Genomic DNA, 14,684 nt, shown 5'->3' on the forward strand with positions numbered 1-14,684 from the left:
TCCGCGCTCCGGGGGCTCCATCGCGGCGGCCGCATGCTTGCGCTAGCGTTTCACGGTACGTGAACGAGCGGAAAGCACCGCCGATTAGCAGCGTGTAGTAAAGAAGTAAAGGTAATATTAGAGAGGGGTAAAGGAAAAAAATACTCTTTGATTTTTAAGGTGAAAAAACTTTATATTTATTGATGACAATTTTTTATTTTTTATTTTTATATAATTAACAATTACGATTTAAAATTATATGTTACAATTTCATTAAATCCGAGCGAAAGTAATTTTTCAAATAGAATATTGAAATATACATCTAAAAAAGTTAAATTATTTATTTGTGTATGTACATTACGTTCAATTTTTTGAAAATGATCTTTAACCGTAAATTTTATAATTTCACAATCTATGTAAGACGTGGGAAGTTTTAATTCTATTTCGTTAATTAAATAATTGGCACACACGTTGACGGTATCGGCGATGCAAACTAGCCGAGACAAATGTACATCCACACATCTCGCAATATTTTCCAGGTGATAACAATGGTTTAAGAAAGTAGCTTTCTGCATCACGATAGCGATGTTCTGCGTTTTTCGCATCTTCAAAGGCGACTGCGCTTGCTCCTCCGCTTCATCATTACTCGCAGATTGTTCTGCATTTTCCTTGTAAGTCACTATCACAGCCCTCGACCTGTAAGCAGTGGTGAATTCGATGGAAATATTGTTGATGATGATCGGACTTGGTCTAGTTTTTTGATTTTCGCTCAAATACAGACTCATCTGTTCCATGCTGCTTTGAAACTGCTGCCAACTGTCCACATCGAAGCAAATTCCATCGATATAATTGCCTGTTAATTTAACAATCGGCACGAAGCAATCTTCGTTTGTCGCTTGCAATTCCATATGTAACTTCTTAGTGTAGGATGAATTAAAATCATACATTGTCGATAGTAATAAATAGCGTTGTTCGTTTCTTCTATCGAGGTCGGTCTCGGCGTCCAATTTACTAATATCGCAAACGTAGATTTAACAAATTCGGTTAGATTCTTCTGATCACTGGATACTTCTTTCGTGGTAGCCATTGTTATTACTTTTCGAGTAAAACTGGATGACCACTAGTCACAACAACGACGATTTCTTGTATCGAAGCCGAAAGGAAGATTTTCGTACGAGTAAGCTCAAATGAATAAGAATTCGCATCTTCTCGTGCAGCTTATATATCGAAATATAAAGAAAAAAGGGGAACAGTTTGCGCAGACAGCCAAACAACAGGAAAAATCATGATTTTTCACGTTCAAATTTGTTCGTCGCGCTAAAAATTACGCGAAAACATCTAGAAACATCTAGAAATTAGATTCGTTACAAGGAAAAAATTTTTCTCTAAACTTTTTCTCTAAATACATTTACAGTAGGCTACAGAACGTAAATAAAAGTTTATCAATGGTATAATAAATTTTATAGTTTATATTATAAAGAGAAAAATATTATAAAGGACGAGTTTCTAATTAACATAATCCTAATCCTTCTACGAAAATTTTAAAAGATTTTCACAACGAAGCCTTTAACACCGCTATAATAAAAGCACTTAAGCAATAAAACTATTGCATGCAATGCCTGCATAGCGTAATAAAAATAAGAAACCATTTTTTCTTCTTGTCCGTTTTTTCTCGGAAGAAAGGAGAAATTTTAACTCTTTCGGAGATATTCCTTTTTGAAAAAAGAGGGGATATAAGTTTAAATAAATGCTTCGCGGTGCAGTACAGAAATGATTTCCGAATTCGCTACCGATCGAAGTAACGCGTGTCTTTCCGCGAAAAGTGGTATATTTATCATGAAAAGTGATATTGTGAGTGAGCGTTAATAAAAATGCCTGGACTCAAAGAAATATTCTGCAAATGCATAATTATAAGTTCAAATTTGTCGCCTACGTTAAACAGGGAGCGATATCTATCCGCGTTATGGGATGAGTCATCGGAAATCAATTACGCTGTTTTTCGGTCTTTTGCGTGGGCCTGCTTGAACACCGTACTAGCAGTGCTATACAGACTAGGCTATTTCGTCGATTATGATGAATTGCTGCATATCTCGGGTGAAATAATAAAAATGCGGGAAGCATTCGAGCATGAGGAGGAGGATGCAGGAGATCTTATAAAATTCCTGTCATCTAAACATCCTGTCATCGAAACAACCTCTTAAATGGTAAGCAAAATGTTTTCATTTATATTGTACAATTGTAATGTAATCGAATACGCTAGACAGCAATTAATCTAAATTTTCAAAATCATAATTTGTAGATCGAAACATCCCTGCGACTGATGACTGGGAGACTTCCTCTCAGACTCGAAAACGCCCATCTGAAAAAGAGTTCAAAACAGAACCTTCGGATAAGTTTTGCGTAAAAAATAAAAATATTAATCTTTATACAAATTCTATATTCAATATTGATAAAATATTAAATTTTAGGGAGAGCACATTCCGATGAAAACGACAGCGAAGCTGATATCGTGACATCACCAGGTGAGATACAAAATTTTACAAGAATAAAAATAATTTAGATATAATTTTTATTTTATTTATAATTAAATTTTTCTTTTGCTTTGACAGTACAAGGAGGCGATGGTGGTCAAAATGAAGAAGTGTCTCTTGAAGAACATCGCAATCTCGTAATAACGAGGACGTAACCGACGAGAATGAGAATGAAGATAAAGTCATCGATGAAGAACGCTTGTAATCCCTCATCGGAGACGGAAGATGGTGAAGAGAAGCCGGAGAAGGAAGGGGAGCAACAACAGTGTCATGAAGTTGACAATATTAATTTTAATTACGTAGAATTATTATCGGAAAATATGCGACAATTTCGGAGATTCGGTGTAATCGGGAGAGAAGGAAATTTCGTGATACGACCGTTACATAGAGCTGGAGATATTTATCGTTTATTAGAAAATGCGTTCCGCGAAATTCATGCGTATATGTTAAATTTATGCGAACCTGGAGATTATGTGGGAATGTCTTTCCAGTCGGCGAATTTATCACAGGGCCCTGCAGGATTATCCTTTCGTTCGGATAGAGACATGACATATGAGGATATTTGGAAACTCGTGAGTTCAGTAGCGCAGAGTGCTGGGGGGGCTCAATATCGCGGAACACTTTAACATTCGTATTTTTAATGTCACGATTCCTTAGTATCGCGGTCATGTTAATTTAACTCACAAAGATGTTGTGAAGCGCTTCATAGTAACAATACAAAATTCCGACAATTTATGTTTTCCCCATAGTATGGGGAAAGTTCTTGTAGTAGCGCGTATTTACCGCGAACATGGTAACTCGCGTACGGGGGAATTACATGAAAAATGGAATGCCGTAAGATATCCGCAATTCTCGCTTCAATGTAAGCTACCGTTACAATTAACGAGGAATGCCGGTATTATGATACCCGAAGAGGGTCGCGACATTCGGAAAATCAAGCGCTTTTAACGTTATTTTACCGTTCACAATATCGCCATTGTCGTTTATAATTTTAATACTTTTGGTCGCGGGACGAAACCGTTGTACGATGGAATCACGATACTTGCTTCTCTCTGACGTGAACCTGCGTTACGCTTAAATATTATGTATTACGAGGGTTCGCGTCATTATAATTCTATTATAAATTTAAACGTCGTCGCGGGTTACAGGAATTATTGCATAACGTGTAATAAAGGTTATCGGAACGATAAAGCCGTTCATCGCTATCTAAATAAATGCCTTCGATGTTTTGTTGTGCCGTCATATAAACAGACAGACGCGAAAATCATAAAATGCAACACGTGTAAACATACATTTTTCGGTAAGGAGTGCTTTGAGCGTCATCGTAATATAAAATCGTACGATGGCAGATTGACCGAAAGTATATGCGATATCGTGCGATTTTGTGACGGATGCAGTCGCATCGTTAAATCAGACGCGAGACACGAATGCGGCGTTTCTTACTGTAAACTATGCCGTTCACCGAAGCCTGAAAACCATTTATGCTTCATGCAGCCTCTTCGTCGTCATAATAATTCTTTCGTTGAAGCATCGTTTCGTCATCTACGTTGACCATGCCTACAACGGTTACACATGCCGCGGAGACGGGTACTTTTAACGTCGAAGAGACAAACGAACGTGCATACGGACGCAAAAAGGAACGTGTAGCATTCGTATTTTATGATTTCGGAACACGTCAAGACGAGACACTCGAAGGTACGATGAATATAAAAAAACACGCTCCAACCCTTTGCGTTGCGCAGCAGATTTGCGAAGCATGCGCGAAAAAAATGATATGACCGTGCATTGTCGTTAGTGCGGGGTGCGAGAGTTCGTATTTCGTCACAATCCGGTAAAACAATTTGTTGATTTTACAACGCGAACGACAAAATACTTCAAGCAGATTATTTGCATAGCGCATAATGCGAAAATTCAACGTTCAATTTATTTTACAATATATTGTTGAAAATCGCAACAGTTTAGAGCCTAAAGTAATTTTAAATGGTACAAAAATCATGGTGCTAACGGTGGGACATACAAAATTCATCGATAGTGTTAATAATATAATATGTCAATACATTTATCCGAATTACCAAAAGTTTTCGGATTATAGGATACGCTGGATAAAGGCATTTCTCCGCATTTATTTAACACTGTCGAAAATCAATCAAATAACGGTCCCTTATCCGATACTCATTATTATTCTCCGAAGACTATGAAACCGGAAGAGCGCGAACGCTTTCTCACATGGGATGCAGACATGAGATAAAAAAATATCATGTTTGATTTTCAACGCGAAATTGTTCGTTATTGCCGTACCGACGTTGATATTTTTCGACGAGCATGCATGGCGTTTAGAACAATTTTCATATATCGTGAAAATGTATGTCCATTCGAGGAATGCACAACTATTGCTTCGACGTGCATGACAGTTTTTCGGAAAAACTTTTTGCAGCCGAATACGATAGGCGTCATTCCAGCTGGTGGATGTAGAAAAGCGGGTAATCATTCGCGTAAAGCTCTGCAGTGATCTAGTATGGATGGAGCGCAAGCTCGGTTGTTCTATAAACCACGCAGGGCGTGCGCGCGAATATACATCGTACAATCGATGGCATGCTCGTCGACGGATATTACGAAACATGATACTAAGCAACGCAACGCCACGTATTTCAATTTCACGGGTGTTTTTGACACGGACGTCCGACTTGCTTTCCCATGAACCGCGATAGAACGCTTTCGTCGGCGGATTGCAAGGATACGATCAACTCGCGTTACGAACGAATTCTCGCGATCTCGTGGCGGTTTCGACAACGGGGATACTTCGTGATGGAAAAATGGGAGTGCTCTTTCGACCGGGATATATGCAATAATCGTGAAATGCGCGAATATCTCGAAAATCATCCGATGGTGGAAACACCTTCGCTCGATCCTTGCAATGCATTTTTCGACGGACGCGCGGGAAATATCGTGACTCGTTATGAGATTACGGGTACGGAGAAAATACGCTACGTGGACGTGTGCTCTTTGTACTCTTATGTATTGAAGTCGATCGTTTTCCCAATCGGTCATCTGGATATTTACGTCGGCGAGGAATGTTTCGCATTAATCGGGAGGGCACCGAATTATAATTTCGATACGTTCGAAGGTCTCTATGCAGAGTACTCCCACCACGCAATCTATTTCATCCGGTACTTCCATATCATGTGCAGGGAAAATTGCTTTTTGCTTTATGTCACAGATGCTGCAAAACATTTTCGCAGGTAGCCTGTACACATGACGACGCTCGCGAACGGGAATTCGAGGGTACGTGGGTGTTCTGCGAATTACGTAAGACCGTCGAAAAGGGTTATCTCGTGATGGCTGTAAGTGAGATTTGGCAATATAAAGTTAGCCAATTCAATCATACGATGCGTTAAGGCGGATTGTTCGCCGAATATATAAATACATTTTTACAGCTTAAATAAGAAGCTAGTGGATGGCCGAGCGAATGCGGGGAAAACGACGACGATGTTAAAGAACGATATCTGAGGGAGTACGAGAAAACCGAAAGTATCGTTCTTGATAAACATAACGTCGCGCGGAATCCCGGTTTACGTTCTGTCGCAGAGCTGTGCTTAAATTCTTTTTGGAGAAAAATCGACCAACGATCCAATTTAGCAAATACCAAAGTTGTGAGATTGCCTCAGCGTTTTGCGACATTGATGACGAGTGCTGAGCACGAGATAACCGGCATATTATCCGTAAACGACGAGGTAATATATGTTTCGTGACGATTGCGACAAGAACGTTGTAATAGCAGCGTATACGACGGCAAAAGCGCATTTAAAATTATATTCTTATTTAGAGCGCTTAGATCGTCGCCTTCTATATTACGATACGGATTCATGCATTTAAGCACAGCTAATCCGAATGAATACGAACCGCGTGCGGGAAATTTTTCGGACGACATGACGGACGAACTTGAAAGCTACGGTCGCAATAGCTATATCGAGGCGTTCGTATCTGGTGGCCCTAAATTTTATGCGTACGTTGTTCGTACACCGGACGGCCAAACAAATGCGAATGTTGCAAAGTGAAGGTGCATAACCTTAAATTTTGAAAACTCTCAGCTAATCAATTTTATTAGTATTAGAAATTTTATGAAGCTAAAGAGAGGGTACGGGAAAATGTAGAAAATGAAGGAGAATCGACTGGAACTTCGATAAACTTACGTTTTAGAGCAATTCGGCGTACTGTGTTTCATGAGCTTGTAACACGCGATAAAACTAAAGTATGCGCTCTTATATTGCTAAAACGTAGATTTATCAATAGTCATTGTTCGTTACCATACGGCTATGTAACGGAACGATAGTTTTTCTTCTCTATTTTCTCAACTCTCGTTTTTAAAGCTGCAATGTAACGAATTCGCGTATTTTCCGACGTGCTAAGAGATAATTCTTTTTTGCTACGCAATATAGTTATATTTAATTATAAATAAGAATTTTTATTGTATAAATATTTTGATGTTAAATAATTTTTCATTGTACAAAGCATAATATTCTTATGTAAGAAGTATAATATTTAATAAATTTTTTTTATTTTAAATCGTTTATATAAAAACATTAATTTTTTTCCTATTCTTTCTTCCCGGTATCTAAGTGACGTCATAAACCATCGTAATCGCTACCTACACAGGCTTGCTTTTCACGATCCCTTCTATTTTACCAACGATGACGTCATTAGCTATCCGCGTAGTGCACTTTCGCCGCTCGGTCAACCCTACCCGTACATGTACACACATGTTCATCCCTGTCGTATCAGTTGCTTTATTCTAACAGTACTTTATCCGATTTTTTTTTTCAATAGAAGGACGGAGGTTAGGATGATATATACCGTACATCTCCCTATTTTTCTGTAGTGGTGGTAAAGCGGAGATACCATATACCGCACGATATCTCCATCATCGGCGGTCGCCTTGCGATCTGGTCAATTCTTACACACATGTTATTTTGTCGCGTTTTTCTCCCTCTCCCTCAAAAACAATGCTCCTCGTCCAATCAAATTGCCGGCAACTATGGTGCGAACCAATCAAAGTGTGGAGACCTTTATGCAAGAGAGCCAATAAGATTTCAGCTAGCCCAGCATACTAAGACCCTGTTTGGTGAGGTAGAGCAGTGCTGGGATTTACTTGCACATTTTGGCAAGATTTCGTGATTCACGCCTATTGCCCCCCACTCACCGCTCGTGCGTTAGCAACGAGTCGTCAGATACGCGTAACGCGACGCTTTGTCTCAGAAGCGTCCGTATATGAGAATGCCCAAATATAATAATAAGACAATACTTTTCTATAATTAATGTTTTTCTTCAATATTTTATATCAATGAATTATAAAATATTGAAGAAAAACTTTTAATTCTAAGAATTTTCGCGCTGTATTTAGAAAAGTATTGTCTTATTATTGTATTTGGGCATTCTTATATATAAACGCTCCTGAGACGAAGCGTCGCGGTTCTTAGTTACGCATATCTGGCGACTTGTTGCTAACGCACGAGCGGTGAGTGGGGGGCAATAGACGTGAACCACGGAATCGGGCCGAAATGTGCAAGTAAATCCCAGCACTGAGGTAGAGGACCCAGATTCAAGCCCGAAAAAAAAAAAATAAAAAAAATTTTTTTTTAATTTAAGAAATTTAAAAGGAAAATTGCCTTGTAGACGTCCACGGGTCCTCTCCACTCTTTTTTTCCTCAGACACCTTTAGAGGGGAAGGGCCCCAGACAGATACACAACAGGAAGCCAGTGGCCGAGGAGTGGGGGTTTGTTTTGACGCACTATAGTTGCTCCTATATTAATAGTAGATATTTTTTATATATCAAACAAGAAAGCAAAATTGTTGATTTTCATTATTTGTAACTATAATAGATGCATTTTATCTGACTATATAAACAGAAATAATATAAAATTATAAGAAAAAAACATATTATTTAAGAACAATTTGAACATTCTATTAAAAAGAGTGATTAAAGAATGTATACATATAATAAATAATGCTAAACATGTGCTAATTAATGTGCTAGTTACATTTAACTACCTTTCAAAATATACTATGTTAAAACCAACAAATAATAAATTTAATTTAGATCTAAATTTAATTTAATTATATTTAATTTAATTACATCAAAATAATTGCAATGTATCAAAGAAGACATTAATTTTAGCATATTGTTTAGTTTAGTAGCGCCAAGTTTTTTTAATAAAAAATTTTTTTATACTTGATTATATTTCACTATTTTAAAAGACATTGCAATTTAGATATAGCATCTTTTAGAAGTAATAATAGATAAATTTTGTAGCATAAATTTTTATTAATTGGTGCGCAATTTTTCAATATCACTATTTTTGGTAGAAAATTGAAACAACTATTTTATACAACAGCTTTTTGTTTTGGATAAAATAACATTACTACATAAGAGTTTTTCACACTTGGCGCGTGTACTTGGCGCCTTTATTTACCTTTTGTTTAAAAAGTAAAGAAATACATCTCTTATTGTAATTTATACTACAACATATTCAAAGCTCATCAAAATTAGAAAAAGATACGTGGCGAGTGTTCCTTGTAATATCATAAAGAAATGATAATTTATCGCAAATTCTTATTATATAAACCCCTTATATTCTTCGTCTTTTAATTATATAATATAAAATAATGTTAATAAATTTTATAGGAGATTGGAATGGGATAATTATGAAGCCATGTTGATAAAGAGAAAAGTGATTGAAGTTAAAGAAGTTGGCAACGAAGTTCATGAAGTATTAGAAATCTCCGATCGTGTTGTGCACCTCGAATTTGGCTTTGGTCATTTAGTTGTTATTACGCCTGCACAATGTCATATCTATTCTGTGACTAATTGGAATACACCGGCAATATTTAACTTAAAAAGAAGCATCATCTCTGCTGTATTTCTTGCAGAAAGGTAAGTGATTAAATATTTAATTTACTTTAAAAAAAGTTAATATTAAATTGCAATTTGCAATCGTATTCTATAATGTCCTTCGTGTCTCGGATTTAATCAAATAACATTACTGTAATTATTGTAAAATGTTCGTTTATTGCTTTCCGGTGGTATAATATCGAACATAATAATTTAATAATTTAGAAACATTATAGTCTAGTATTGTTGTGCCTTAAAGGGGCATAAAAGAATTTAGGGATTGTTGGCCAAAAAGAAGTTAGAAGTTCAGAATCTGTCAGGGACTTCTGCCGATCAAAATGATCTTATAGTTATACTAGAATAGAAACGTTCATTTCAAGATTAAACGTTAAATCTTCTTTTTTTTTCTTGCTCTATAACTGTTTGGCTTATTGCGGTATAAAGTTGCTCCGCGTGCGCATGCCTCATATTTGTCGTCGCGAGATTAGTTGTGATGCTTTTTACTATTTAGTAATTACAATTATCCGTCTCGTTGCTTTTTTTAACAAGTTCGACTGCCCTATATAAATTAACTATTATGACTGCTATTCGTTAGCGGTGAGTGATTTTATTACTTCCCTTTCGATTAGTTTTTGGAGGGGATAACTTAGCGATATGACCATATATGGTCGTTTCGGAAGACAAGACCCAGGTGCAATCTAAGAAAGTTTAAAGTCGAACTTCTTTGCTTGTATTTTCAGAGTGTCATCCTTCAAACCTTTGTGATCACGTACCCTCTGCGCGTGACTACGTCAGCGTTTCACGCTCGTAACGCTATATTCCTTCCTCGGTTCCGAATTATAGTCAGAAGGCGTGTATTAAAAATATATATTAATTAAGAATATCGGAGTAATGGCAAAGAGAGCCACGCGCGGTATTGAGAGCGCAAGTATTTATTTTAAAATATAAATTACAAAGTTAATTCGCGAACAGCGAACATTTCGGCCCTTTTTTTGGCCATCATCAGCGCATCGAGTAATAAATTATTATAAATATTATATATTTCCTCTCTAAGATTTCAACGTGAATACTATCGACTCGTGCGTTATTTACACGATTTGCATCAATGTACCACCATAATTTGTTCGTTATTTTGCGATATGAGAATCGAGGATTGCCTTCTCTTTTTGACACACAGATTTGGGAGAATGGTTTTGTATTGGACGGATGACCTGAGATTATTGCGTTGCCTTGTAACTATGCGTCTTTAATTGCTTAAAACTATTTTATTTACTTATATTTATTTATTTATTTATAATAATTTATTACTCGATGCGCTGATAATGGTAAAAAAATGGGCCGAAACATTCGCTGTTCGCGAATTAACTTTGTAATTTATATTTTAAAATAAATACTTGCGCTCTCAATATTGCGCGTGGCTCTCTTTGCCATTACTCCGATATTCTTGATTTTATTCGTTGAGAGCCTTATTTTTACATTTTCGTTTTAATATATATTAATATTTAATAATTAATAATACTAACAATTAAAATGATAATAATTTAGTTATAGCCTTTTTAGACTATAACAGTATGTCTTCTAGGTTGTTTAGGTTATCGTAGTATCTAAAATTTTAATTTAATTTTTCGCGGTATGTTATAATGTTTATTAAATAATTTGTTATAATTCTAGTTGTTTATTGATTAATTCTCTATTGCTCGCAACCACAGTACCGAATAGTGTATTGGCTATTGATCGTCATGATCTCTGCGTCTGTTCGTCCATGTCTTGTATAATGTGTTTATTAGCGTAATTAATTTTATTAGTGCTTTTGATTCATTATTAACGATATTTCTAAATTGTCGCAGGTCTGTCTGTTATTGTTTTTAAGTTTTATTTGGTCGCACATTTTATTCATTTGTTGGATATATTTAATTTACTTGGCAAGTTCTGTAGTGCCGTTATATTTAACAGTTGTCAAAAACTGTTATATATATTGATGAGGAAAGAGGTTTTGTGTTAAGAGTAACATAAGATTATGGTTGACATAAGAACACATATATACAGGGTGTCCCATTTTAAAGGACCCACTCAAATCTCAGAAACACTGCGTTAAATCGAAAAATGTTTCAAACAAAAGTTGTGTGGCTTCAAGGGGGCCATAAGATGGTGACAATGATTTGACCTTGGAAAATCATTTGAATGTCATGTGAAGGTCAACTTTAAAATCTTAAATGGAAACCCCCATTTTTTATTTAGTATTCTTGTAGCTGACATCGAGCTTTCCAAAACACTATAATAAAGTATTTTTTTATTAAGTACTTTTTGAGTTATTTTATATTTTAATCTGACATATTTTGATATAAAAAATTAAATATCTCGTAAAATATTTAGTTTTTGATAATGTTACCGTAATACTTCTATGTAAAGAATGAGATAAATCAATTAGTATAAAAAAAAATTGTTTTGAAGAAAATTATTTATCATATATTTTTTTAAACAATTATTTGTTTTTTTTGGCATTAATTAATTTATCTTATTATTATGTACATAGAAGTATTACGGTAAAATTATCGAAAACTGAATATTTTACGAAATATTTTATTTTTTATATCAAAATATGTCAGATTAAGATATAAAATAACTCAAAAAGTATTTAATGAAAAAATACTTTATTATAGTGTTTTGAAAAGTTCTCAATACAAGCTACAAGAATATGCAATAAAAAGTGGAAGGTTCCATTTAAGAAATTTATGATGACTTTCACGTGACCTTGACGATGCTATTTAAAATCATACTAATATTACTATGTAATGCGTTACTTGAAAGCCTATAACTTTTGTTTAAAACATTTTTTTTCTACATCTCATTCCTTCTGAAATATTTCAAGATCCGGAACTTTTCCTTACCCTGTATATAAAATTATTTATTTTCAATATTAAAAGGAAAAATATATCTAATAATATAAAACACAAAAAATAAAATAAAAATAATACAAATAAAAAAAATAAAAAAAATTTTACTTTAGAAAACAGCGCCGCTAAACTAAACAATATGCTAAAATGTATTTTTTAATATATTTACTATATTTAATATGTTTAATATGTTATATTGCAGTTATTGTGATTACTAAATTAAATATAATTCTAAATTAAACTTAGATCTAAATTAAATTTATTGCTTTTGGTTTTAATATATACATTAAAAGCGGCGCCGTTTTTTAATTAAAATTTTTTAATTTCTTTTATTTGTATTAATTTTTAATTTTTATATAAATTTTTAATTTTTTGTATTCATTTCTAAGAGAGTTTTAATTTTCCTATTGATTTTTTATTTTATATTTTTTGTGTTTTGTATTATTAGATATATTTTTTTTTTCAATATTGGAAATAAATAAATTTTATATATATAGTATAAATTTTTATTTAGTTAGTAAATTTTTAATATCATTATTCTTGTAAGAAATTAGCAGCTATTTTGTACAACTGTTTTTGGTTAAAATATTTGTATAATTTTTTATTTTTAATTGACGCTATTTTTTGATATTATTACTTTTGTAGGACATATGTACAAAATTAAAACAACCATTTTGTGCACGCAACTTTTTTTGGTTAAAATATTTTTATAAGTTTTTATTTTCAATAATTTAAAGTAACATTATTTTGTGCAGATTAAATTAAAATAACTATTTTGTAAATATATATAACAGTTTTTTACAATTAGCACATATACTTGGCACCTTCTTTTTACCTTTTTTTAAAAAAGGTAAGTTTTTAGAGATATCATTCTTTTTTGTAGTATATATTATATATTTAAATAAATTAGCAAAGAACCCGCCACCACAACCCCGTCATATTTCATCAAAATATATGACGGTATCAGATACGCACATAAAGAAATATTTAATATAAATATACATTTTGCAATAACCAAATATGCAGTTTAATATTATTGTAATAAATGTACGTAGAGTTTAAAATTACTAAGTTTAATCTACTATATTTTTCTTCTATGTAGTATTTTTGGATAGTTCAATCAGACAATTACTTCACATTACTCTTAATCAAAATATTATTTATTTATTATAAATAAAGTATATATGTTTTTATGCAACTTAATTCATTTCTTACGTATGCAAGATAACTCATTTAATACACGCAACGTTATGAAATAACTTAGTCCGCTTGGAAAAAATTTTATGTAGAATATGTTTTTGCAATATATTGTTTGTTTAATTTCAACAACCATATGCAGATGCAGTTTAAAATTATGGTAACACCACAGAAGAGGACATCCATTTTCAATGATCTTGTTCTTAACATATGTTATTTCTTATTTTATATTAAAATTAGATTTGGGTAAGGTTAGAATTTTTTGAGTGGAAGTGTAGAGAGAGACGGAGTTCCTCCTCCGTCCACCCGTAAAAGTTATAACTTTTTGTATTTTTAAAATTATTTTTATGCGAATACTTGCAACCCCATACACAACCATATAATTGTATATCTCGTTTTGCGTCCAAAGCACAGGGCGACATAGGATGGATCTCGCTTCACGCAGGAAGTTACAAACCCATGTAAAATCGTCTAATTATAAACCTCGTTTGGTGTTCGAAGTGCAAGACGATATGGAATAGACTTCGTTTCACGTAGAAAGTAGTAAACCGAAGTAAAACCGTATAATTATACAGCTCGCTTTGCATCCAAAGCATCGAGCAATATGAGTTAAACCTCGCTTTGCACAGAAAGTTGCAAACGCATGTGAAATCGTATAATTCGTCGATGCTTTCTTTGCGATAATGAGTTCTATGTATCCATTAAATCGATCAAATACAATTTGAAAATTTCGAAGAATAAAGTTTTATATTGTTTTTTTTATTGTATATTTGTTATACTTAATTATAACTAATAACACACACATTCATGATAATTATTAATATTAAATTATTATCTGTATAGTCATTGCAAAGGAAATGCGTAGGCGGGGGAAAGACGGTACGCCTCCCCCTGCATTCCCACCACCAAAAAATCTGATCTAACTCAAATCAATTTCTATTATTTGAGTAAAAATTATATTTGGATTAGATTAACTTTTTGGGGATGGGGATGCCGAGGGAGGAGCAAAGCTCCCCTGCCCATACATTGTAACGCGGTCACCTCGCTCGACGCTCGGATCGGCTCGTCAGTGTCCGGGTTCGAGAGGAGGGGAGACTCAAGCTTAAGAAAACACAGTATACGTAGAAAAAATAGTTTATTTAGACAGAGAGAGATATGTACAAAGTAGCGTGCAGGGCCAGGCGATGTCGATCAGC

The 14,684-nt window shown here is 34.1% G+C and overlaps 1 protein-coding gene across 1 annotated transcript in view; it reads left to right on the forward strand.

The window, feature by feature from the left end:
- Nucleotides 1-14,684, forward strand: part of Oseg5 (intraflagellar transport protein Oseg5) — a 369,827-nt gene that overhangs the window by 146,119 nt on the left and 209,024 nt on the right. The window contains exon 10 of the mRNA XM_070299093.1: nucleotides 9,191-9,439. Coding sequence (XP_070155194.1) covers nucleotides 9,191-9,439 — 249 coding nt within the window. The remainder of the gene's footprint in view (nucleotides 1-9,190; nucleotides 9,440-14,684) is intronic.

Source organism: Polyergus mexicanus, unplaced genomic scaffold (genome assembly GCF_030449975.1).
Source record: "Polyergus mexicanus isolate NDT 795.1 unplaced genomic scaffold, iyPolMexi1.0 SCAF_7, whole genome shotgun sequence".
NCBI lineage: Eukaryota > Metazoa > Arthropoda > Insecta > Hymenoptera > Formicidae > Polyergus > Polyergus mexicanus.